The sequence below is a fragment of the Magnolia sinica genome, chromosome 15 (genome assembly GCF_029962835.1).
Source record: "Magnolia sinica isolate HGM2019 chromosome 15, MsV1, whole genome shotgun sequence".
Lineage (NCBI taxonomy): Eukaryota > Viridiplantae > Streptophyta > Magnoliopsida > Magnoliales > Magnoliaceae > Magnolia > Magnolia sinica.
The window spans coordinates 24,690,287-24,716,816 of NC_080587.1; the positions used below are offsets into that span (position 1 = coordinate 24,690,287).

At 38.4% G+C, this 26,530-nt stretch overlaps 1 protein-coding gene across 5 annotated transcripts in view; it reads right to left on the reverse strand.

Moving 5' to 3' along the window:
- LOC131226667 (probable calcium-transporting ATPase 9, plasma membrane-type) overlaps window positions 1-26,530 on the reverse strand; it is a 79,196-nt gene that overhangs the window by 38,164 nt on the left and 14,502 nt on the right. For 4 of the 5 annotated variants that reach the window (XM_058222283.1, XM_058222285.1, XM_058222287.1 and 1 more), the window contains exons 2-6: window positions 8,664-8,718; window positions 6,639-8,578; window positions 6,026-6,184; window positions 3,804-3,975; window positions 3,391-3,689 (exon numbers count right to left, since the gene is read on the reverse strand). In XM_058222283.1, coding sequence (XP_058078266.1) covers window positions 3,391-3,689; window positions 3,804-3,975; window positions 6,026-6,184; window positions 6,639-8,578; window positions 8,664-8,718 — 2,625 coding nt within the window. Of the gene's footprint in view, window positions 1-3,390; window positions 3,690-3,803; window positions 3,976-6,025; window positions 6,185-6,638; window positions 8,579-8,663; window positions 8,719-14,901; window positions 15,148-26,530 lie in introns of all 5 variants that reach the window. The other variant, XM_058222284.1, reaches the window with a different exon arrangement.

A 26,530-nucleotide genomic window follows, 5' to 3' on the forward strand; every position in this document is an offset into this window, starting at 1 on the left:
AACTTTTATTTTTTAAAATAGGGCCTTTTGATTTTATTTTATTTTTTATGATTCACTATCCAATAAATGTCCACCAATTTATAAGTGAGATAATCACAATAAATGGCATGAATTTGAGGCTGATTTGGAGAATAGATTGGTCCTCCAAGTCAGCCCCAAATTGGCAACGCCATCTACCTAAATTTAATTTCATTTTTTTAAAGAACTATTGGGAGAAATGATATCAAGTTGTTAAGTATATAAATTACATATTTAAAAAATTAAATATATGAATTTTGTAGTCAAATTCAAATTACCTGGTTAAAAAATTAATCAGACAGTCCGATACAACTTACCAAAGAGTGGACCGTTACACCACTATAAACACGTTCCAATTTATAAATGAATGCATATTTGGAATGCTTAGAATATTTTGGATTTAATCCATATTTTTTTGGCAAAAAAAAAATTGCACCGTTACGGGCCGTTACACCCCCGTATCCGTATCGGTTTCGGAGGGCACCGTTACGCCAACCGATACCGATACGGGACACCTTGCCATAGGTATGCATTAAATTTTGATAAGTATTGGTCTGAATGCAATCCAATAATGGTTGTTGCAGTCATTCTTGATCATCAATACAAGATGTTCATGGTTTTATTCATCTTTAATAAGTTGTATGGTGAGAAGAGTGCCACTGAGGTCAAGAAGATCCGTGATGCAGTTGATGATTTGTACAATTTCTATGTACAAACTTTGGGCGCCGCAAGAGACAATACTGCAGCCGCAGGCCTGAGTACTCCTGAAGTGGGTTCTAGTTCTACTACTAATGAACAACAAAACACGATTGATGATTTAATGTCTTTCCTGGCACAGGTTCAGACTCAAACGCAGACAACCCAATCAGAACTTGACCATTATCTCAAGGAGACACTTGTAAAGTACAAAGGCGAAGAATTTGATGTTGTAGATTAGTGAAAGTCGAAATCTTGTGATTCACAATACCCTATGCTCTCGTTAATGGCACGAGACATATTATCAATTCCAATTTCAATTGTGGCATCAGAATTTGCTTTTAGTACGGGGAGTAGAGTCGTGAACAAGTATCGAAGCTCACTGTGGGAATTTGTACACAGAATTGGCCACGTCCGATCTATGGGAAAGGGAACTTTATTGATGAGGAGTTCGACGAAGAGGAGAGTGACAAGCAAGAGGAGACAGAACCTGCAACAATTGTATGAAAGATGCTGCAGGATAAGACACTACCTTCTATTTCTCTTGCATTTGCTTACAAGTTACAATAGGATTTTAACGGTTATTTTTTGTGTACCTACTTTATAATATTTGATGGGTGGATGGATATTTTTCTCTTTTCATTTATACTTTTAAATTAGTTAATATTGATTAAATCTCATATGTTTGGCTGATTGCGTTTATTTATCTTCATTCTTTAATTATTTATGTTGCCTTAACCTAACCAAATATTTTTCTTTTAAAATAAACACCTATAGATATGTCATCGGAAGATGATCCATCGGCAGATATTTGGGATTATGGAGCCCAAGTCTACTCCTATGACGGAAAGATAAAGTTACAATGCAAGTAGTGTGGAAAACAATTTGTAAACAAAGCAAATCGATTGAAATTACATTTGGCTTGTCGAGGAGGAGACGCTGCACTATGTAGCAAAGCTCCTCAGGAAGTCCGGGATTTATTTCGAGCCATTCTCGACTTAAATACAAAGACTTTCTCCACATATTCCCCTACAACTACAACTAATACAACCAGCCACAAAAGATATAAAAGTAGGCCTATTATAATTGAAGGGTTAAGCAGAGGAATTGCCTCCACAGTTAGTAGAAAAGAATAAGAGAGACTTTTAAGTGAACAAGAAGAATAAGATTGTAAAGAGGTCGTAAAAGAAAGCTTGAAAATGGCATCCAAGACCAGACAACAACATCAACCCCCTCCGAGACAATATGATGTTGAAGCAAGCACGAATCTTCAAAGTCATTCTATAGGCAGTTGGGAATCCCGTACAAATCAGATAATAAAAAATGACTAAAAAAACTTGTTGAATCTATGAATGAGGACGATGAAAAGGAATCTCCACTATTCGATTCAGCAGAGGTAAACGACCATCGTTTGGACACCTTCAGCTCAGAGCCAACCCAAAGTTCTCCCGTAATTAAAGCCGTAAAAAAAGAACCAAAGGATGATTCTAGCGACGAAGGTATAGGGGTTACTATTATGGACAAGGTTACTCAGCTTACACACCACAAAGGCATTCATCGTATAGAGGATCTTGAATGAATGAAAGTTTCATTGGTCTGTATATGGACGTGGTTTATTTACTTTTGATTTTTGACAATGTTTATTTACTTTGTTCGTTTCATGGACATGGTTTATTTACTTTGGATGAAATGAAGATATAAAAATCACCATGATTCAAAGTTCAAGCAGGCCACACTGCACTAACCTAGCAATATTGGGAGCAATTTTACATAGTTTCCATTGGTGTGGCACATATGAGTTTTTAATTGAAGTTACCTTCTGTATGAATGGTCCAAGCAACGGTACTCACCTAACGGACAATGTGGATTTCACGTATACAATTTGGGTGGAACGAGGGTCTTTTGTGTGCTTGGGGAAATAAGCTTCGTTTGTGGGACCTATGTGAAATCAACTTCGTCTATCATGTGAGAGCCCTTATGTTAGCCGTAAATACAACTGATCATCTTAATAAAAATATCATGTGAGCCATACCAATGAAAAAAATGTAAAATTGACCCTAAAAACTCTACTTTTGAGCAGTGTGGCCCATCTGGGTGTTTGATGAGGCTAATTTTTTGTATTTTTGCATTTATTCTTCTAAGAGACACCGTATGAACGGGTTTGATGAAAGGTACATATAAACCTATGGTTGGTGTCCATTTCTATCTTTTCCTGTGGTGTGGCCCACATGAGTCATAGACCTGGCTAATTTTTATAACCCAACCCGATGACCCAATCCAACTCGGTGCCAACTCAATCCGACTCGGTATTTCTGATCGGGTCGGACTCGGTTCGAATTAGCCCAACCCAAACCCGGACTTGGATCGAGTCGAGTCGGATCGAGTTCAGGTCAGGCCTTTTTCAAAACTGGATTCAGCCCTAACTGGGTCCGACTCGACTCAATGCCCAGCTCTAGGGGCAGGTGGCCCCCCACTAGGGTTTACACCTATCCTGCTTGCTAATAACTAAGAATAGACTAAGCCTAATAAGATGTGAAGTTCTCACTAGGCTACATAAAATTTAACAGATTAACGCAAATCATGGTAAGCTGCTAAACATGAAACAATGGAGCAAACAATATGAGACACTTCAAGAAAAAACAATTTCATACTTTGTTATGACCAATTGAAATGTACCTGGCAAAAGACAAATGAATTGAATATGAAGGTATTGAGAACAGAATTAGCATCTGAGCCACTAAGCATCAGAAGTCGTTTCCCATCAAACATGAGAAGTCCAAGTACAACCAGCTGATAAATGCTCTGACCAATGATATTCCTCCACATGATCATGGTGATAAAATTTTCACCTCGCCCAACAGGTGGTCTTTTCATCATTTCATCATTTGGAGGTTCCGTTGCCAATGCTAATGCACCAAGAGTATCCATGATCATGTTGACCCACAGTAACTGGACAGCAGTAAGTGGAGCACTTCCTGAAAGTTACAGGACAAAACCAGCATCACATTATCAGCAAACAGAAGCATGTTTTACTTAACAGACCCCTAGATGAAAGCCAGTGAATGTGCTAGTCTCATGGACCTGTGTACCTATGAAGCATGCTGCAATGAAATTCACCATCAAAGCAACCACATTAACAGTCAACTGGAACTGCACAAACTTTTGAATGTTTATGTAAACTGAACGCCCCCATTTGGCTACATTCACAATTGTTGTGAAATTGTCATCCATTATTATTATGTCAGCATTCTCTTTTGCAACCTGTACATTACATCAGCTACATGTAAGATTGAAAAGAAAAGAAATAAAACATGAAGAATGAATGAAAGAAGTGATGCGACAAAAGCATCAAAATGTCAAAGTTTAGAAGAAATACAATCCTTGACAAATGCTCCTTTACACTCACTAAAGCCTAAATAGTGATATAGAAGGGGGGAAATAGGCTATTAGCAATAGTTCTTCTTAGGAATTTAGTTAAAATGGTATAATTTTCGCTACTCATGAAGTATATAGCTTTTTTCTTCTCATTAGTACCATGCCAATATATCTTCATTGCTCAGTACAATTTCTTTAGACTAACATATCACATTTATCATTTCTCAGCATATTAGCAGGTCCATGTTAATTTTCAGGTTAGGGTGAGGTCAAATAAGATTCACCTATCAAGAAAAAAAAAAAGAGCATATTACTCAATACTACAATGAAAAACAATAGTTTCTACCAGGGGCCTCTGGAAACAAATCATCTGACTACAATCTGGGGATGGGACTGAAAACTTAGTTCCCCTCTGTCATCTTCACTGTCACATTTTCAAGTAATATGCAACTCTATTGGCATCACAAAAGGAATGTGAGATCTACCATTTCTTTGTAACACTCAAAATCTCCCTGTACTCTTCCACCTTCACCCAGAGAAACCAAGAAAACAAACAAATCTGTTTGCTATCTTATTGACGATAGAGGGATAGAGGAATGACATTATGCCAACTATAACGCAATGCAATCTCCCTACTACAAATTGCTATGATTTAAGTTGTAAAAGAATTCATTAATACTGTCTATCAAAGATCCAAGTGTCCAAAAAGAAAAAACATTTGCTGCCTTGCAAATGACAGCCCATTACTTGAAAAGTGATCAACTAGAAAATATGCCCACTTCAGGTTACTTTAAGTTCCAATCAATGTAAATGTATAAATCAAATCATGCAATATAACCAATACAACTTGAAGTAATAATGGAGAGGCATTTTCACACCAGGCTCGAGTGGAGTAGCCTGTGGAATGCGGGGACACATTCGGGGTGGGTGGCCCGTGTGAATCAGAAACCCATGTGAAGTGGGGCCCACGAGGAGGTTCGGCCGAGGTCCTAACCCATGCAATGTGGGGCTTGGGCTATGAGATAAAGGGATTGATTTGCCACTCTCCATCAGTCCGAGCTTTTAGAGCAAGTGGTTAATTGTCCTGCATCAAAGTGGTATCAGAGCGGGAGGTCTCGTGTTCGAGACTCCTCACTGGGGGTGATTAATGCAGGGGCATTTTCATTCCGGGCTCGAGTGGGGTAGCCTGTGGGAAGCAAGGACACACTCGGGGTGGGTGGCCAGTGTGAAGTGGGGCCTGTGAGTAGGTTTGGCCGAGGTCCTAACCCATGCAATGTGGGGCCCGGGCTATGAGATAAAGGGATTGATTTGCCACTCTCTATCAGTTCGAGCTTTTAGAGCAAGTGGTTAATACACCCCTATATGATGTCAATACAAAGTTCAGCCTTTTAGCAAATGAAATGAACAGGATCACAAAAACAGTTCAGAATCTTCAGACTTGACAAACTTAAATAATAAAAAGATAATCAAGATGTTTTATACAATTTATACACAGTTTATTAGGAAACCAAAGAGTCGAGGTATACAGATCATACATATATCAAATATTTCCCTTTATAGTACCACTAAAAAAATGGTAGGCAATCTCAAAATAGAAATGAAGCATACCAATGGTTTTATTAAGTACCAATGTATCGGTAAAGCAGCCTAAATAGCCATGATAATGCAGACAGAATTTACATGATATCCCGTGTGCTGATTTCACGCTATCCATATCAGATAAAGGAGACTAGGCAATGCAGTTTCCTCATTCCAAAATAACCTACAGCACTAACTTACACAATTCCAATTTTCACTCCCAGATGCATGTTTGACAAAATAATCACAGATAAGAAGCAAAAGAACACAGCTGAAGCATGATTTAAACCCAAGATTTGCAATATGCAACAAAGAATAACAGAAAGGAGAGTAAACTAGGAACAAAGTCACGATGAACCTCCGTTCCTGCTATTCCCATAGCAAGTCCAATGTCTGCCTCATGTAGTGCAGGGGCATCATTAGTCCCATCACCCGTCACTGCTACAACTTCATTGAACATATTCCTCAAGTGTGTCACCAAGGTATGTTTGTCCAGAGGCAAGGAACGGGCCATGACCTGTGTGTGATCTTAGCATTTTGTCAGCTCAATATACCTAAAATCAATAATTAGGATAAATATCAAGCCAACTTGCTCGAGCACACTTTATTACACAAAGACGAAGCACATGTATGAGAGACTAGCAGCTCACCAAGTCATCCACACTGTTTTAGATGCCTTGTTTCAAAATCAGCCCAATATGATCTCAGGTGGGCCACACATGAACAAAAAATGAAAAGTTAGGAGATCAACTTATGATCCACATTGTATGTACGTGTCAGTCACAACTCACAACCGATGATCAGATCTGCCTGACTAATGAGACAAGTCACTTATAGATAGCAGGGATGGCTTTAAAGGGGATCCGGTCTCACACACATGTGAGGCAACAAGTTCAGTTACAAAGTGTGGTCCAGCAAATTCACGTGACATTTCATTTATCTAAGTTGCAGTAGGCAAATGGAATACAAACCTGAACTTTTGGTATCAACTCCTTCATCTCCTGGGGGTTCTTACTACGAAACTCAGGTCCTTCTATAGCCAAACCATCATCAGTCAATATACCGCATTCCTTAGCGATGGCTTTAGCTGTGTAAATATTGTCTCCCGTGACCATTCGCACATTAATGCCAGCAGCTATGCATGCCCGGACTGCATCCTTGACTCCTGGACGCACAGGATCCTTGATACCAAAAAGAGATATTAATGTGTAACCATCAACAGGAATGCTATCTCCACTAAAGGTCTCATTCATATCCTTGAAAGCCAAGCAAAGTGTTCTTAGAGCTTCACTAGCAAAACCATTTATGACATCCATGACATAATTTTTCTGCACTTCCGACATAGAAACAACACTGCCACTGTGATCAACAATTTTGTCGCACATCTGCAATATGACCTCCGAAGCACCTTTGCAGAATGCTCGGAACCCTCCTCCCTGTAGTGAGACAAGCACGGACATCTTCTTCCTAACTGAATTGAAAGGCTCAACTTTCAAAATATTAGAAGCCTGGCGTTGTGTTTCAAAGTCTCCACCCAAAAGCAAACCAAACTCTAATATCGCAGATTCTGTTGGTGTACCCATAATGGTAGTCTTCCCGTCTCTTCCTTTCACCACCTCAGAACCAGTATTTTGAAATATAGACTGCAAAAGAATGGTCAAAACACTTTCTGGAATTGAAGACTTCAAATCATTCCCACTCTCACTACTTGTAACCACTTTAGCTTCTTCACAAATCCATACCTTATTGACCGCCATATGATTAGTTGTCAGTGTACCCGTTTTATCAGTGCAAATGCAACTGGCAGACCCCATGGTCTCACATGCTGAAAGATGCCGCACAAGCGCCTTGTCATTCATCAATTTCTTCATTGCAAATGCAAGGCTCAGAGTCACAGCCAGCGGGAGCCCCTCAGGAACAGCAACCACAATTATAGTCACCGCAATGGCGAAATAGTTCATCATTTTCAAGCCATCACTCGATGACCATTTCAGAAGCTCTCCGCGAATCTGCTTCTCCACAAGAAATCTCCCAACAAGGACCAAAAAAGTAAGAATGGAGAAACACAACCCGATCTTACCAATGATGGTGGCAACACCATTGAGCTTCACTTGCAATGGCGTCTCATCCTCTCCCCCCTGACTTAGAGTCTCCATCAACCGTCCCCACTCCGTCCTCATACCCACGGACGTCACCAACATTTTACCGGACCCATCCTGCACTTTTGTGCCTGAAAGAAGGAAAGGCTTCTCTGGACGGATTAAGACAGGCTCGCTCTCACCCGACAAGCACGACTCATCAATCAGCAAGCTATATCCTGATATGAATAGCCCATCAGCTGGAACTTGGTCTCCTATATTGAGATGGACAATGTCTCCAACTACAAGATCGTATATAGAGACCTTTTGGCGACACCCATCTCTAGTCACCTGAATATCAATCTTCTTCTTTTCTTTATCCAAATCCTTGAATTGTAGGGACTGTCTATAGTCACTGACTGCAGTAACAAGGACTACCAAGAGAATACTTAGTATGATTCCTAACCCATCATACATACCCTTCGGCCACCCTTCCGTGGCGAGTCCCACAGCTACAGAGACCACAGCACAGACCATGAGAATTACAAGAGTCAGGTCATGAAGAGCCTCCCATATGAAAGTCCAGAAGCTTCGAGAGGGCTTCTCTGTGTACTGGTTCAAGCCATAGACCTTCTGCCTGAGAGGGACATCCATCTCCCGGACACCATTGTTGATTGTAACTGAGACCTTTTGTGCAATCCTTTCAATCCCACCATGGAGTTTCAAGTTCTTATGATCATGGCCACGGACAATGGATGCAAGATCATTTGGGTTAATGCCAAAGCCAGCTTCTATAACCTCTTTTGAAAGCTGGGGTGGGACCCTATTGCCAGCTGTACAAAGAAGAAGAACAAGAATTAGTAAAATGATAAATTTGTGAAAGGAAGAAAAAGATGAAATGGATGACTGAAATCATACCATCGATGAAATGCAACGCTGCTTTCTGAACATATAGAGCGACTCGTATCTTTTCCTGCTAGAAAATTAAGTGACAATTAGGCTACAAAACATGAAGCTGAGAGTTCTGGTTTTTGCTTCAGCACCTCAAATGTGTTTGGCAAGCGGGAAAAACACCCAATGTTTATGGATTGCCAACACTTTGATAGCATTTACTAACAAAGGTACTCAAAAAAATAATAATAAATAATAATAATAATAAATCTACAATCTTTGATTTTGTATACTATACTACTCATCACGTATAAAGCCTGCTTCGAATAGTAAGCCGAAATTCACCAAGGCCATGTTTGAAAACTGTGCATTCTATGCCAAATAGCAGAAAAGGAAAAGGGTTTTCCTTTGATGTGATGATTTGTGTTACACGGATAGCAAAGAATATGACTGATTCCACCAAGCAATCATTACACTTTTCCATAATTTGGATTCATGGCACAAGAAACTAGGAGAGTATTGTGAGAGGAATATAAGATTTCCACTTGCAATCAAAACATGATCTGAAAATTGGAATCCATGTTTCAATGGTTCTCATGGAAATCATCATTGGATAATTATTATTTGTTGATCCTTTCCTTTGCCTTGGATTCCACATTTTTAAACATGCCCCAGATACCCAAACTTTACTAAGTTGAAAATTTGCAATTCTAGGGTTCTTGAAATGCACCCACTCATTAGATTTCTATTTGAAACATACAATTTATACTCAAAATGCCACTCATTGATTAGATCACATACTTACATTGTGCATTTATATACCTTATATTTTCCAAAATAACCCATCCTCTATATTTCAAATGGGGGAATTATTGGGTGCTATTCATTTGAGAAGGTACAGTTTATCGACAAGCAAGCTCGCTTAGATGTATGGCACAAGTTCGGTGATCTATACTATTCATCTGAAGGGCCCACTGTGAATGTGGGATGCCTAGAAATCCTCCAGTGTGGAAGATCCCAACCCTGCACTATGGTGGCATACAAATAGACAGTTCAGAGAAAAGTATACACCTGTTGTTCTCATCCAATAGAAGAAAGGTAGAGTATCAAAGGATTAGGATCCACTAATCTTTGAGATTCCCAGGGTTATCCTCATGCAAAGCAGTGCCTATCAGATCAATGGTTTGGTCATCAATCAGTGGGCTCCACACTCACAAAATCCTGCATGTCAAAAAATGGCACGGTTGCTTATAAGCAGGACCGTACAGTTCCTCATATGAATAGTTTGGATTTTAAATTGTGTGTTTTTAGTGTTAAGAAGTGGTATAGGTTTAGGGTCACTCTTGAGGAGAAGAAAAGGATACATACACGTGCATACACACACACACACACCCACGCACACATATAGTGAGAATAGTCAGGAAAAAAAAATTTGCACGCAGTCATTCAGAGCAGTTAAACCATGAAATATGAAAAGGATATGAGAACTAAGAAGGGGTTTTATTCATTGAAATGGAATTTAGGTAATTAGGATGAAAATGTCTTAAACCAACTCACCGTCCCTATCCACCAAAAGAGATAATTTTACAACTGCATTATGTCCCACTGCATTGTTAATTTGTTATAAGAAACGCCCAGACTATAGAGAGATAAATTTGTTTACGTATCCATGTGTATATTCCCTTGTATATATGAGGAGTATTGAACTCCTTTCTTCCCTAACGTCACCTATGGCTGAGATCAGCATTATACAGAAATCTTCATGGTTTACAAGAATTATGATAGCATTTTGGAGCGTGTTTGTTGAGTTTTTCATAGTTTTATTTTAAAACCCAAGAAAAAATCATCTGAAAGTCCATGTGTGCGGGCTATGGTGTTTGATTCAAAGTTCTTTTAGGCAGTTTGTTGCATTGTACGCATGAAAGGTCTTAATGTTCCTCTTCTTGAGTAAGATTGAAAGAGAGAATGTGAGAAGAAGCAAGAGAAAGAGACAGGAGGGATCAATAGGTTATGAAGCCCCTAGCCTCCCCTTATCTATTATTAGGGCTTTCAAAATAAATGTGAAAGTACACGAATACCCCCATGCTTAAGTTATTAAGTAAAGCAAAGCCCATGAACTTAGACTATTCTAACACATCATCTTAAGGACAAGAAAGGAAAAATAATAATGTGAAACACTAGAAACCATAATGCCCATGTAAAGTGGGCCACATATGGGCACACATGAGAACACCACAGTCTGTCAACACTCCCTCTCAAGCTAAAGCTTGTACATCATGAATGTTCAACGTGATGAAGAGACGGTCTAAATGAATGTGACCAAGAGTCTTAGTAAACACATCCACAAGTGATCTTGAGACTTGACAAATGGCATGCAAATTTCCTTTCTCGCAACTTTCTCTCTGATGAAGTGACAATCAACTTCAATGTGCTTGGTTCTCTCATGATAAACCGGATATTGTTGGCAATATGAGGGGCAACTTGATTATCACAATATAACATCATAGGAACATTAACCATAACAGCTCACTCATTAACGTTTCCAACCAAACAAGTTCACATGTAGCATGAGTCGTTGCTCTATACTCTGCCTGTGCACTTAAACAAGCCACAACATTTTGCTTCTTACTTCTCCATATAACCAGGTTAACTCCTACAAAGGTATAGTAGCTTGTAGTAGATCATCTTTCGAATAGAGAACTACCACAGTTTGCATCTAAGTACCCTTCCACTTGAAGATGGCCATTGTGCATAGACAAAATACCATAACTAGAAGCTCCCTTCAAGTACCTAACTATATGAAACATGGCTTCCATATGAGGAACGCCGGGAGCTTGCATAAATGATTAACAACACTAACAAGAAAAGTGATATCAAGTCGAGTGATTGATAAGAGGATTAAACTTTCAACGAGTTGACGATATCTTCCTGGATCATCAATCAATTATCTCTTATCCACACTAAGCTTCTAATTTGGGTCCACAGGAGTTTCTATTGGCTTAATTCAAAGAAGACCAATCATGGTCAATAAATCCATCATATATTTTCATTGTGACAAATTAATGAGCACCTTAAATCTTCCTACCTCAATACCGAAGAAGTATCGAAGACAGCACAAATCTTTCATATAGAAATGTTGCTGAAAAATGTCTTCAACTAGTCAATACTTGAATTGTCACTATTGGTGACACTGATATCATCCATATACATGACCAACAAAATAATGCCTACCTCACTTCATCTCACAAAGACAGAGTGGTCAGCCTAACTACATTTCATACCATATTTAAACATTGTTTTACTAAATTTGTCGAATCAAGCTTTTTGAGATTGTTTTAGGCCATAATTTGACTTCTTAAGATGGCACACTTTGTCTAACTTCCCTAAGCAACAAATCCATGCAGTTGCTCCATATAGACTTCTTCAGTAAAATCACTATGAAAAAAATCCATTCTTCACATCAAGCTAATATAATGCCAATCCAAATTTGAAGTAACGACCACTGGCACCGAGTTAAGCATGCTAGAGGAGAAAATGTCCCCGGATAGTCGACTCCTAGGGTCTAAGAGTACCCTTAGTGACCAATCGAGCCTTTAAATGATCATTGGAACCATCAGAGTTGTACTTAACTGTATACACGCATCGACACCCAACCACACATTTTCCAACAGGCAAGTCATCAAGAGTCTAAGTGTGATTATGACAAAGAGTAGCCATCTCATCGTCAATAGCTTGTTTTTATCCATTATGACTGAGAGCTTCCTAGAAAGAATAAGGAACAGACACGGATGACAAAGATAAAGAGCAGATTTGAAACACTCTTTTTGTTAACAAACATGAAATGTTTGAAATATGTTAATCTGGCACATTTGCCCCTATCTATCTCTTGTTTGGAAATACTTTTTATTATAAATAAATTATTTTTATTAAATGAAAATAAAATTAGCCAGGTCCAAAGCTTAAGTAAACAACAAAGTGGAGATTGAATATCCATTATTAAAAACTTCTTGTAAGCTAGAGAAGTTTTGGATCAAGCTGGTATTTGTGTTTTAACTTCATCCACGTTCTACATGACCTTATGAATAAGTTGTATGGTAAAAAACATCACGGTGGCCCTAAGAAAGGTGTCTACAGTGGGTGTCATTATCACTGCAGCTTCCTTTAGTGTGGTCCATTGGAGCTGTGGACCTACTTGATTTGTAAGATCAAAATTTAAAATGATATGAGAAAAGTAATGATGGCGTGGATAACACACTTACATCATAGTCGGCCCCACTGAGCCCTAACCAGACGGATTAGGGGTAGGATGCAATCCGCGTCCAGCTATATAGGTAGTGCAGATACGTGTCGTGCAAAGACACAGCGCTGACGCCGCTCCGAGCTATACGAACGGTTCAAAGGAGATCAAAGTTACATGGCCCTACAATGATGTATTTATTATATCTACATCGTTCATCAAATTTTTGAGATTATTTTAGAATATTAGCTGAAAAATGAATCATATCCACTTGATCCGAAATTTCTATGACCCCAAAAGGGTTTCAATGGTAGACATTCAATCCCCCACTACTTTTTGTACTGTGGTCCACTTTATCTTTGGATCCATCTTATTTTTCGGCTCAAGACTCACCACCGGCTCAAAACATTTATGGACGGTTTGGATATAACAAATACCTCCTTATGATGGGACCCACAGAACTTGCTGACGGCAGTTACAACAGCCAATCCGCTTCCCAATCCCGTCCAGATCTGGACGTGGATTTCCTGCTAAAGGCTTCCTGCACTGGAAACCTATCTAGGGCCCACCCTGACTTTTGTGAGAAATCTACCCCGTCCATCCCCCTTGTGAACTCATTTTAGGACATTAGACCAAAAATGAACCGTATCCAAATATTCAAGTTGGCCTAAAAGGTGATGATTGAACGTCCACAGTTGAAATATTCGTGGGACTAAGGAAGTTTTGAATTAGATTAATATTTATGTTTTCAGTTCATCCCAATAAGTATGACGTTATTAATGGTATGGATGACATGTAAACATCACTATCAACCCCAAGGAAGTTTCAACGGTAGAAATTTCCATACCCACCTTTTCCTCTAGTGGGGCCCACTTGAGTCCTAGATCCTACTCACTTTTAGTCTAAAATCCTAAAATGGGCTAATAAAACGTATGGACGGGGTGGACTTCTCACGAACATCACGTTGGGCCCCAGCTAGGTTTCTACTGCAGGAACTTCATGCGAAAGGCCTTCAAAGGAAATCCACGTCCATCTAGGAAGTGGATTGGCTGGTGTACCACGGAAGTGGATTGCGTAGTAACTCACCATGTTTAGCGTACTCAGTAAACTTTGTGAGCTCCACCATGATTTATGTATCTGATCCACTCCTTCCATTAATTTTATCATATAATTTTAGGACACAAAAATGAAGTATATAGAATGTTCGAATGGACCACACCCACAAGAAACAGTTGAATTGAAGGTCTACAGTTGAAATTTTCTGGGGGGCCATGGAAGTTTGGGAGCAAACTTATATTTGTGTTTTTCCTTCATCCATGCCCGTATGGATATAATGAACAGGTAGAATAACAAATAAACATCAATGTGGGGCCTAGAAAGGTTTCAACGATGGAAATCATTATCCCCACTATTTCCTGTGGTATGATCCACTTGATCTTTGGATATGCTTCAATTTTGAACTCAATCCCTTAAATTATTTGAAAATTTTGATGGACGGTGTGGATCAAACACACAAATCATGGTGGGGCATAAAAAAGTTTCATAGGTTAAAGGTTGATTCTGTATTGCGCAAACAAATTTTTTTTAAAAAAATTCCATAGTAACTTGAAAAGGGGTACTTTTGGAAGCAAAAAATTTTTGTTTAATGAAAAATCACGGAGCGCATTTCGTGTTCACCATTAAGCCAGACTCCTATCACTGAAAGAATTCAGTGAAAAACCACTTCGCACTTTCCGTCTTCTGCGTTGATAACGCATTAGCAAACACCACTAAACACGGAAAATTTTCCCCATTCCGCGTTAAGTGCAAAAATTCAGCATTAACAAACACGGCCTAAGTGTGATTATGACAAAGAGTAGCCATCTCATCGTCAATAGCTTGTTTTTATCCATTATGACTGAGAGCTTCCTAGAAAGAATAAGGAACAGACACGGATGACAAAGATAAAGAGCAAATTTACGAAAAGAATGAGACTAACCAGTAAAGGAACAAACTAAGAAATGGGATGTTGAGTGCAAGAACGTATACCCTTGTGAAGAGAGATGGGTAAATCGCCTTCATCAGACGCTAAAGAAGGGGATTTAGGAGCATGATGATCTTTGGATGAAGCAAGAGTTGGTGGGAACCATGACTGTATGAACTTCATTACCATGCTTGGAATGTCTTGACTCTCAAGTAGACTTGCAAAGGTGGATTTAAATGTTGTACAAGCATTTCACCCACTGAAAGTTTTGTGTCAGGCACAATGGGAAGAGTAGAAGAAATCCCTCCAAACTGCAAGGACTTACCACCTTCAGAAAAATAAGGAGTATATTCAAAGAATGTCAGGTCAGCTGATACATAACATTAACGAGAGAGAAGATTATAGCGTTTTTATCCTCATTAAGTATGTGAGTATCCAAGAAAAATATACTTGATAGCCTTTGGTTAAACTTGTCAAGAAGGCGATCTGACCAATTTAAGAAATGCATAAACCCAAACACTTTAGGAAGAAAGGAAAACGTAGGAATACTAGGACAAAAAAAAAAAGATTTTCCATCTAAAACAGATGAAGGCATCCGATTTATTAAATGCCATGCAATTAAGAATGCATCACCCTAAATCTGTTTAGATTGGACCATTGTTTTGTGCATAAATATGCCTAGATCAGACCTTTCCTTTGTGCATTAAATCTATTCAGATCATACCATTGATTTGTGTAAAAATCAATCTGTCCTTTGATTATGTGTACAAATCATGTAAATTTGTACATTGATTTCTGTGTAGTAGTGTATAATCATTGCAAGTCTGTCCAATGATTTATGTGTACATGGATACACTCCATGCAAATCTGCCCTTTGATTTAGGTGTACAAATCTGACTGTCCGATTGTGTATATGATATGTACAAATTTGACCGCTCAATTGTGTGTGTATCTGTATGTCCAATTGTGTATTCCAATTGTGTATACAACCGGTGCAAATATGATCATTGAAACGTGTATGTAATTGTGCAAATCTGATCATTTCTTTGTGTGTACAGATCGTGCAATTTGATCGTTCAATCATTCATACAAACTGTGTAAATATCATCATACAATTGTGGATATAAACTGAGCAAATTTGATTGTTCATTTGTGTGTACAAACTGTGCAAATCTAAACTGTGTACTTGTGTATAGAAGTGGTGCGATCCAAACCGTGTATTGGTGCACAGGAACTAGATGATCTGAACCGTGTATTTATGCACAATCTGAGTTATGTTATATATTACCGAATTTCATATTTTTATGTACATGTTTTCATCTTGTAAACTCTTAAGTTTCAGTTGTGATTCCTTGGATAAGGATGGTGGTAAAGCAAGTGTGACTTGGTGTAATGATCTTGAATTATGGTAATGGTTTTGGTTTAATTGGGATTGATCATGGGATATTTTGAAAATGGTGATTTGAAATAAGTCATGCATTCATTCATGGTTTTAGTTTTATTGATCAAAATGTAAATTGATCGAATGATGCTTTGATTATGGAGGACACCAGAAAATAGATAAGGACAATTGAGTCCCTTGGGTTGAAAATGCATAAAGCATAAATATGTGGGGTGATTGAGACACATGAGTTGAGTCCTAGAAGCCTAAGTTGGTACCATTTGGAACCTCCATTGTCTAGGTTGGGTGGATGAGAATATTGGGATTGCAAAAGATTCCTACTGATTGGTGTCAAATGGGTTTGGGGAGGAGTGTGTTGGCCAACAAGTGTAAAATGGCCTTGGTGTTCAAAAAGTATAACCGTATTGTTTATGGTAGTTACCTTCTACCTATGTCGCATCGTTCAATTGTGGCTACTTTATATATATATATATATATATATATATATATATTTCACCTTTTATTCGTGTTGTCATCTCTAGTAATGAATTGAATGTTATCATTGTTAAACCTTTTTTAAGTTACGTTTCTGAATTTCCGGTGATTTTGCCAAATAATGTTTACTCGATTTGAACATGCTCTCGATTTCGAAAAACTTGCTTGAGATATACTCACTGGGTTTTTAGCAGATTGCACGAGGAGAGGATCGTTAGTTGTCATGGTTTTCCTTAGATTTAGTTATCTTTAAATTTTCAAACTTAATTGTAATGGACTTGGAATAATAAGTATACATATAAGTCTAGTTAGTAATGGTGATGATTTAGTATTTAAAGAAGTTGACGTTTATTTCTTTTATTTAATGTTCATTTCTTTAGTTTTTTTTAAAAAAAAAAATCACGAATGGATGCTATTTAAGGCATTCGTGATTCGATGTTGGAACATAAACTTAGAAATTTTTAGTCGTGCCCCTGGGTGCAAGATTGGGGTCGGGCATACCCAAGTGTCGTATCTCAAGGCACACAGAGAGGTATCGGAGCTTAGGTATCAGTGGTAGTGGACTTTGGGGTCAGGTTTGGTCAGTATATTTAGGCACATTGAAAACAAGATGCACCCATTTATTAATAATTGTAGTCATTTCTACTTGTAACGGTTCCCTTGGGTGGTGCTATAATTGGTTTCAATTTAAGGTAGGAGATCTCTTATAGTTTTGATTATAGACACATGGGACTGGATGTGAAACGAAATGCAAATCCAGGTACTAGGCAAGGGAAGTGTCTGTCTCAAATAATTTCAAATATAAACTAGTAGGAAGTGAGAGTAACATAGGCCCGAAGCACGAATGGAAGCGAGAGTAGCACCTAGATAGAAAGTCTATGCAATGAAGACTTTGATTTATCTTTAAGAGCGGTAGTCCCTTCACTGTTTGATCTATATTTAGAGTGGCGCAGCGAAAGCATAGTAGAGTTTGAGTTTGGTAGGATTAGAATGCCCGTAAGACTAAAAAAGTATCACCATCTGTTCACATAATATGTTAAATTCTGAGAACAATATTTCTTTTAAAGAGGGTAGATCTAGCAACCCTAAATGCATGTATGTATTCTTACAAGAGACTGCACACACAAACATACATCATGTAGAATGTAGTGGACACTTAGACACGTCAAAAATCAAAGAAGAGTATCCTCATTCGCTCATGTAATAGGCACGCTCGAATTTCGAGGACAAAATTCCTTTCAAGCAGGGTAAATTTTACTGACCCTAAATTCTTGTACGCATGAGCACACATGCACACACCTATTCACACATGGACTCACAGATTTACAAAAGTAGACCTTGAATTTTGTGGCGACTCAAATTACTTATGTGCATTCATACACACATTTGTACACTCGATCATACACATACACATGTACATATGCATACCACTCATGGTGTGACATAAAGGCCATTAGTAAAGGTAACCACAGCAACCGTTGCATGTTACAGCCTTACAGGGTTGTAAAGGTCATAACAACTGTTATGGAAAAATTTACTTGTGACCGCTGTTAACGGCCCATTACACCCCCTATAAAGGTCGCAACAACCCCGTAATGGTCTATTATGGGGCAGATATAGGTTTTTTGGAATGTTTTTTCAATGTTACAATGTTATGGGCCATATATAGGTTTTTCGGTATTTTTCAATTTTTTTAAGAGAGAGAGAGAGAGAGACCGTAATGGCCGTTACAGGGTTCGTAACAGCTGTTACAACCCGTATCATAAAGGTAACAGTGGTGGCCATTACAACCACCGTTATCATTACAGAATACCCTGATACCATTGTTTGCAGTATCAATACTATCGGCCGATATAATATCGATATCGCACTCCAACGATACGAAAACCCCTTGGAATATAACTAAAAAACACAGATTCCCATGTATCAAGCGATATATCGCATTTATCATAATGAATCGGTGATATTTTGCCGATATCTTAATGTATCACATATTTTTGCTTTAGCACTTTATTGGGTATCATCAACATCTGTCAATATCGACATATATCGACGATACCACACAGGAAACCTCTTATTTGCTTGAAACCCTTCCCCAAAACCCATTTTCCCTCAAATTTCTTCCTTTTAAGTACCTTGTGGGTGGATTTCAATCCATCTTGTGCAAGGATTTGGGAGGAAAAACCAACATTTCAAACCGGATTCATCATTTTCTCGGATTTGAGGCTGTTTCTTAAACAACAAGGTATTTAGCATTTCGTTCCATTTCATTTTTATTTAAATCATATAAAATGAGTGTGAAATCATAAGAAATCCTTGATTCTTCATGATTGCATGAAAAATCAAGAATTTCAACCTTCAATTTCAAGATTTAAGTGTAGGTGGCCCAATTTTGGAATTTTTGGGAAATTTTGAAATTTCCCCAATTTCTCCAAAATTACTTGCAATTTTGCATTCCAAACATGAAATCAAGCATGTATGAGGCCTGATCTACTGATTTGTTAATTATTTTCAAATTTTGAAAAAAAATATTTTTATTTTATTTTTTCGAAATTTCCCTTCTGCCAACAACCAATTGAGTGAATTTTCAAACTATTTAGGAGTCTTTAATAAATTCATTATCACATAAACTCTAATGTCCAGACATGAGTATAGGTGTCCCAATTTAGGGGAAGTTGGAAAATTATTGAAATTTCCTCAATTTCACCCAAATTGCTTGCAATATTACACTCCAAACATGAAATCAAGCATGTATGAGACTTGATCTACTGATTTGTTACGTCCTTTCAAATTTCAAAAAATAAAAATTACTTTGAAATTAAAAATAATAACAATTTATTAAAATATTAAAAAAAAATTTCAAAATTTCCCTTCAACCAGCTCTCAATTGAGACTGATTTCAAAGTATTTAGGAGTGTTTTATGAAACAATCATCCCATACACTCTAATTTTAAAACTCAAGTGTAAGTGGCCCAATTTGAGAAAATTGGAATAAATTCAAATTTTCCCCAATTTCTCTCAAATTGCTTACAATGTTGCACTCCAAATATGAAATCAAACATGTATTAGGGATTATCTACTGATTTAATAAGTTTTTATCAATTTTTGGAATAAAAATAATTAAAATTTATTAAAATATAATTTTTTTTCTAAAAATTATTTTGGATGTAGTACCTTGCCTTTGTTAACAGAATATTTTTTTCAGGTAAAACATATCAGAAGGAAAATGAGGGAGACAACCTAATATAGGATGGAGATATGGTTGTCCCATTTCTGATAATCAATTATAAAGTACATTTAATTTATGTGGCCATGTGTCGAAGAGTGAGGAGGTAACATGCTTAAAGAAGCATTTAGCAAGAGGGTATCACAATGTTGTGGACTACCCTAAGTGCCCACAAGATGTGAAAGCATAAATGAGAGATGTATTAAAAAAATGTGAAGATAAGATATGACTGAGGTACATGAGAGAGGGAGATCGGAGATGAATTGGGGCAGCAACCATATATAGGTGACGAGGATGTAGTGGATCTCGGTGACGAGAATGATCCTGAATACAAATTCGCAGTTTAGGAATCCATACAGGATCAATGGGAAAGGGATTAGGAGAGGTAGTGGGAAGTAAATAAGCCTAGATTTGAGGGGCTACCCATGAGCATGGTGGGGGGAAGTGGGATAGGGCCAAGTGGAGCAAGGGAAGTTCTAAGGGTGGTGGAGGGGAAGGTAGTAGGCAGGGAGGATTATAGGGTATGAAGAGGAGCAGTAGCATGTGGGTGCCGAATCTACCTTCAGATTCAAGGATGTACAAAGAGGCAGGGGAGACACAAAAGAAACTAAAGGAGATATTTAGTGGAGGGGATGTGAGGAAAAAGGTGAAAAAGTTTATAATTAAGTTTTTTTTTTCTACGATCAAATTCTCGTGAATGCAATAACGAGCCCGTACTTCAAAATTATGATAAGTGAAGCATGAGGGTGGGGATGTGCAGCAGCCCACACCCCATGAGAGCATAGGGAAGTATTTGGATGATAAGTACATGGAGATAAATACTTAACGTGGATACATATAGGCAGTCATGGGAGATGTAAGACTACACCGTCATGGGTGACGGTTGAACCAAACCAACAAGAATGTCGGTCATAAATTTTATGGTCTGCTACAAGGGACAGACAGTGTTCCTAAAGTCCATAGATGCCAGTAATAAGATTAAAAATGCAGACAACATTTGCAAACTAATGCAAGATGTTGGGAGGAAGAATATTGCGGAGTTTGTTACAGACAATGTGGGTGCATTTGTCAAGACAGGGAATGATATAATAGACAAGTATCATATGTACTTGACCCCCTGCGCAACCCATTGCATCGATCTCATGCTAGAAGAGATCAGATATAAGTCGTCATTACGGACACACAGCTCATCACGGCCTTCGTATACAACCACACACGGTTATTATCTGTGATGCGCAAGAGGTGTGGTAGGGATATAGTGCGCCTCAGGGTGACACAGTTCGCCGTAAATTATATCGCCTTAAATAACCTCCTTAAACACAGCCCGGGGCTACGAGAGCTATTCAGCTCTTGGGAATACAAAGATTGGAATAAGAGTGGGAAGAGAGAAGCTTAGAGAATCGAGGAGTTGTGGAAACGCGTACGTAATGTAGTGGCTATTCTGGAGCCCATTTATGTGGTGTTGAGGATCGTCAACGACGAGATAAATCAGTCAATGGGGTCGTTGTATGCGTCCATATAGCTAATGAAAGACGTTATCCAGTCTAAAGCCCCCACGACATATAAGTATGTGCATGTAATAATCAACAACTGATGGGAAAGGACACTTTCTCACCCACTTCATCAGGCTGAAAAGTAGTTATATGAATTATGTTTTTCGTCTACATGCTTAAATATTTTGCTAGTTCTTTATATATCATGTATCCCTATCTTATTGTACTAATGTGTAAATATTTGAATCATGTTGGGTTTCAGCGTATTTCCTAAACCCTAAATGCCACTATAGCCAGAAATTCTATGAAGACAATTTATTGAAGAGAGTTGTACATGAGGTTTACAATCAATTATTCCCCAACTGTCCGGGGAAAGGCACCTTCGGTAATGAGGTAAATATGTTCCGTACTTGTATTTTCCATGTCTTCATCTTAGCCATTCCATACTTACCCTTATTGTTATATGTCATCAACAGATTATTGAATTCCACAACGTGGTTGGAATGTTCAGGTGCCAGGCTGCGATTTGGTGAAGCACCATGAAGGAGTTACAAATGTTAGTCCGCATCTTCGAAGACAATTTATTTGTGTAGACGTTACCTTCTTTGAGTCCACTCCATTCTTCTCAAATGATAGTAGATCTCTTGACTTGGAAGCTTCACCATCAGTGCCAGTGCCTATTCCTATTTAAGAAAACATTATCCAATTGCATGATCTCATTGGTTCATCCAATCCTGATGTGCTTACACTCAAAGTCTACTCACAATGAAAACAGGGAGATAGTGATAACAATCATGATGTACCATCCACCATATCTTCTTATGAGCCTATTGATCCAATGACTCCATTTATATCTACTACCTGATAACCCTATTGCTCTGAGGAAAGGTAAGTGTGTGTATACCTCAATGTTTGTATTCCACCTTCTGCAGACTTACCATGTTTTTGTCAACTCATTATGTTCCTAAGTCATATCAAGAAGCCTTGTCACATAAGGAGTGAAAGTAAGCTATGAAAAAAAAGATGGTTGCACTTCATCAAAATGATACTTGGGAGCTAACTAGTCTTCCCGCTAGTAAACATAATGTTGATTGTCGATGAGTGTGTACCATTAAATTTCAGCATAATGGCACAATTGAACATTGAAGCCTCACTTAATCACTAAGGGATACAGCCAGACTCTCAACATCGACTATACTAAAACCTTCTCTCAAGATGACAAGCTTAATTCCGTTTGCATTTTTCTCTATGTTATTGTTAACCACGGATGACCTTTCAGCTCAATGTTAAAAATGCCTTTCTTCATGGTGATCTCAAAGCAATGTTTGTAGTATAGTATCGTTACAAAATGGAAACATGCATCATATCTCCAATATTAGTTGATATTCGAAAATGTATCATTGACTGAGAGAAACATTTGGGAAACACGAGGAAATTGTTAAATTTTTCAATGAAACTTCAGGAGATGCTAAAATACACATTTAAGGATTTAGGAATCAAATAATTGCAAAAAAGACACATAATAAGTTTCATTGAAATGGTGTAGACACCCCACCCAAAAGTGCAGGAAAAAAATTTAGGAGAAAATTTTATATAAAAGGAATAGTCATCTTCAAGTTACAAGGTATTTTGATGCAGAATGTGCAGACTCCATGACTAATAGGCAGCCTGCTACCAGTTACCACACAGTACACATATATTAGAGAAAATTTAGTCAAAGTGGAAGAGTAAAAAATAGAATGTTGTAACCAGATCAAGTCCTGAAGCGGAATACAGGGCGATAGCTCATGCCACTTATGAGCTCATGTGGATCACGAAACTGTTGCATGAAATGAATTTTGCAATAAGCCTATCAAATATCAATCTAGTTATTTTTCAATCATCAAGCAACCTCTCATATTGCAAATAATCCAATTTATCGAGAAAACCAAGTATATTGAAGTCGATTGTCATTTCATACATAAGAAGGGTATTACTAGTGAAATTTGTATGTCGTATGTTTGGTCTAAAGATCAACTTGCTGATGTGTTTACCAAAGCTCTTATCCACGGTCAATATGCACGTATTTATTTCAAGCTAGGCATCTACTCTATATATACTCCAACTTGAGGAGAAGCGATAATAACTATGGATGTGGGCCATAGTAGATGAATGGAATAAGGAGTCGTACAGTGGTACAACCCACCTAATATTGAGTTTAATCCATGTTTCTGTTTAATTAGTTAATTAGGTACACTTATATTAAAATGTCATATTGAAAGTGAGGTGTAGTTTTTGAGATTTTTACTTTTTTAAACTTAATATAACAGCGAATGTAAGGGCATGTAGCCCTAATTCTATTCTCTCCATTCTCTTTCAACATCTCTCTCTTTTTTATCTCTTCTCACTTCTACATAATTCTACGGGTAGGAAGGACGGCATGTGAATGCTCTTCTTTACAAAGAGGAGAGAGTCATTATGACCATAGGAGAGGATGGAAAATCATAAGATTTTGCATCCCACCTTTTAGAGAACAATTAAAAGTAGCCTTTTGGAGGATTTCCAATCCAACTGGGTTTGAAATCCACCCAAAAATTCAAGGGCATTTTGGAAGGATGCCAAAATCCAAGCTACCAAACCACCCCTTACTCTCCCCATTCATTTAATCTTACTTTCCACCAAAGCTCTGAATCCCAACTTCCAGGATTGGCACGAACATAGTATTCAACATGACCCATCAGGTCAATGATGCATTACGCCACAGATCAACACAACAATATGCAAGAGCAATGCATGTAACCCATGGGAACCACTGATGGTGGTGAGGATTATAAGGGAGGACTGGACAGCCATTTTGTCAGAAAAACCTGAGAGATCCAAGCCACTCATCAAAGTGGAACGCACGAATAGATGCCATCACCAAAAGATGAGGATGGTCTAATCATATGCAGGCCATACATGTATATTATGTACACTGAATGTGTATTCTTGGTTTGTTCTTCGACCTTGTCCATTTCAATTTTATGATTGGACCACCTAACTTGCAAACTAGGCTAAATTTTTTGGGCCGGAGAAAGCTTATAAGCACTTGGACCTCTCACAAATGCCAAGTTGTTACTCATGAACCCTCAGCCCAAACTCTAAACTTTAGTTTCCTTCAAATAAGGCCTATTTTCAAATAGAAAGAAATGGGGCGCAGTGGTATTCTAAGACCCTAAAACCTAAACCCTAAACCCACCTAGTTGAAAACAAACTGCTAGTCATTGACTTTCAGTGGGTACAGGCTTCAGCCTTGCCGTGCACGAAATCCAAGCAAGATCTTTATAGTTGAAAGGTCAGTTTGATTGGAATAGTGATAGGCAATAAAAAGCATTGGAAAAATAGCCCATCATCAATCAATGCAGAGCCAATGCAGAGCCAATGCAGAATGTAAACATGACCAGGGCCCACAAAACGTATGAATGAGAACTTTAGATGCTCTCCACAACCCTCCACAACCACAAAGTGGGAACAAGGCATCGTCACTAAGAAGATATTGTTATTCTCTCCTTTTGTGACCACTACGTTATTCAAAGGCAAATGGGCTGAAGTTTCGAGGAAAGTTCCTAAGGCGTGAATGAGAAGTTCAAGGACTAGAATCGTCTATAGCACTTGTGGGGTCCACCTATTGTATATGTGAAATCCACTCCGTCCATCAGGTGAGAACCATCATTTGGACCGTATAAGCAGAAGATAAGCACCATTGAAAACTCAAATGAGCTACACCAATGGAAACAATGTAAGATTGCTCACATAACTGCCAAGTTCACACGGTGTGGCTTGCATTTAGTTTTCTATGAGGCTGATTTTTGTATCTTCTGTTCATCCCAGTGAATTACACTAGATTAACAGCTTTGATGAGAGATACATGCCATGATGGACCCACAAACAAACCTATGATAATGGATCTAGCTGATTTTCTCTACGGCCTAACACAAACGATGGAACATGATAGACAAAGTTAATTTTACATATGCAACATGGTTGGCCCCACAAACTCGAACGTTGTAGAAGATTCCAGCCCAAAGTTCAACAGCCATTCGAGGATTTTTCCAATCCCACGTTCCACAAACACTCTCCGTTAGACTTTGTGGGGCCCACCTAAATAGGGTTCTTACATTGGATGAGATTGAAGACGTTATCTACCACCCACGCATGTGAGAGATCTGTGATTCTAGACCATTCATTAGGTGGGGACCACTGTGAACAGGTTCTGGCACAAACATCAGATGAAATTGGAACTGTTATTAATGACGAGTGGGTGAGCCCGCATGCCACGTGTGAACCACGTTAGTACCTGCCCGTGAATCTCCATGAAAAATATCCAACGCTGGCCACAATCAACATTATGAAATCGGATTGCGTATTGAGTTAACTCAGTGCCTTTTATCCTACTGGCTAAACTCTGATGGGCCCACCGTGAATCTGTGTTGTTTATCCACACCATCCATCCGTTTTTCCAGCTCATTTTAGGGTTTGATCCCAAAATTGAAGCATCTCCAAAGCTCAAGTGGACCACACCACAGGAAACTGTAGTAATAATGATTTCCACTGTTGGAACCTTCCTACGTCCCACAGTAATTTTATTTGTTATCCAATGTTAAGATCAGACAGACATAGACGAAGGGAAAACACAAATATCAGCTTGACCCAAAACTTCTATGGCTACCACGAATCTTTTAACGGTAGACACAGTTTCACTAGGTTTCCTGTGATGTGGTCCACCTAAAATTATCAGGTAAAATGGATGGATGGAGTGGGCAAAATACATAAATCAAAGTCAGCCCCACTGAGTTTACTCAGCACGCAGCTTCCAGCCATTATAGACTTTTTCTACAGGGGTCCACTGAATGACAGCCCTCCTAAGGGCGTGTTTGGTAAAGTCTATAGTGGGGTCCACTGAATGACAGCCCTCCTAAGGGCGTGTTTGGTCCACAGTTGAATGTTGTTGAATTGTACTAGATGGGATTAACATCATTATTTCACAATGATTGCATGTATAGAAATACCATTGTAGCCATAAAATTTTTGCTACTGAAAGACACGGGATTAAGTGAAATCATGTTTGGTGGACTATGGAA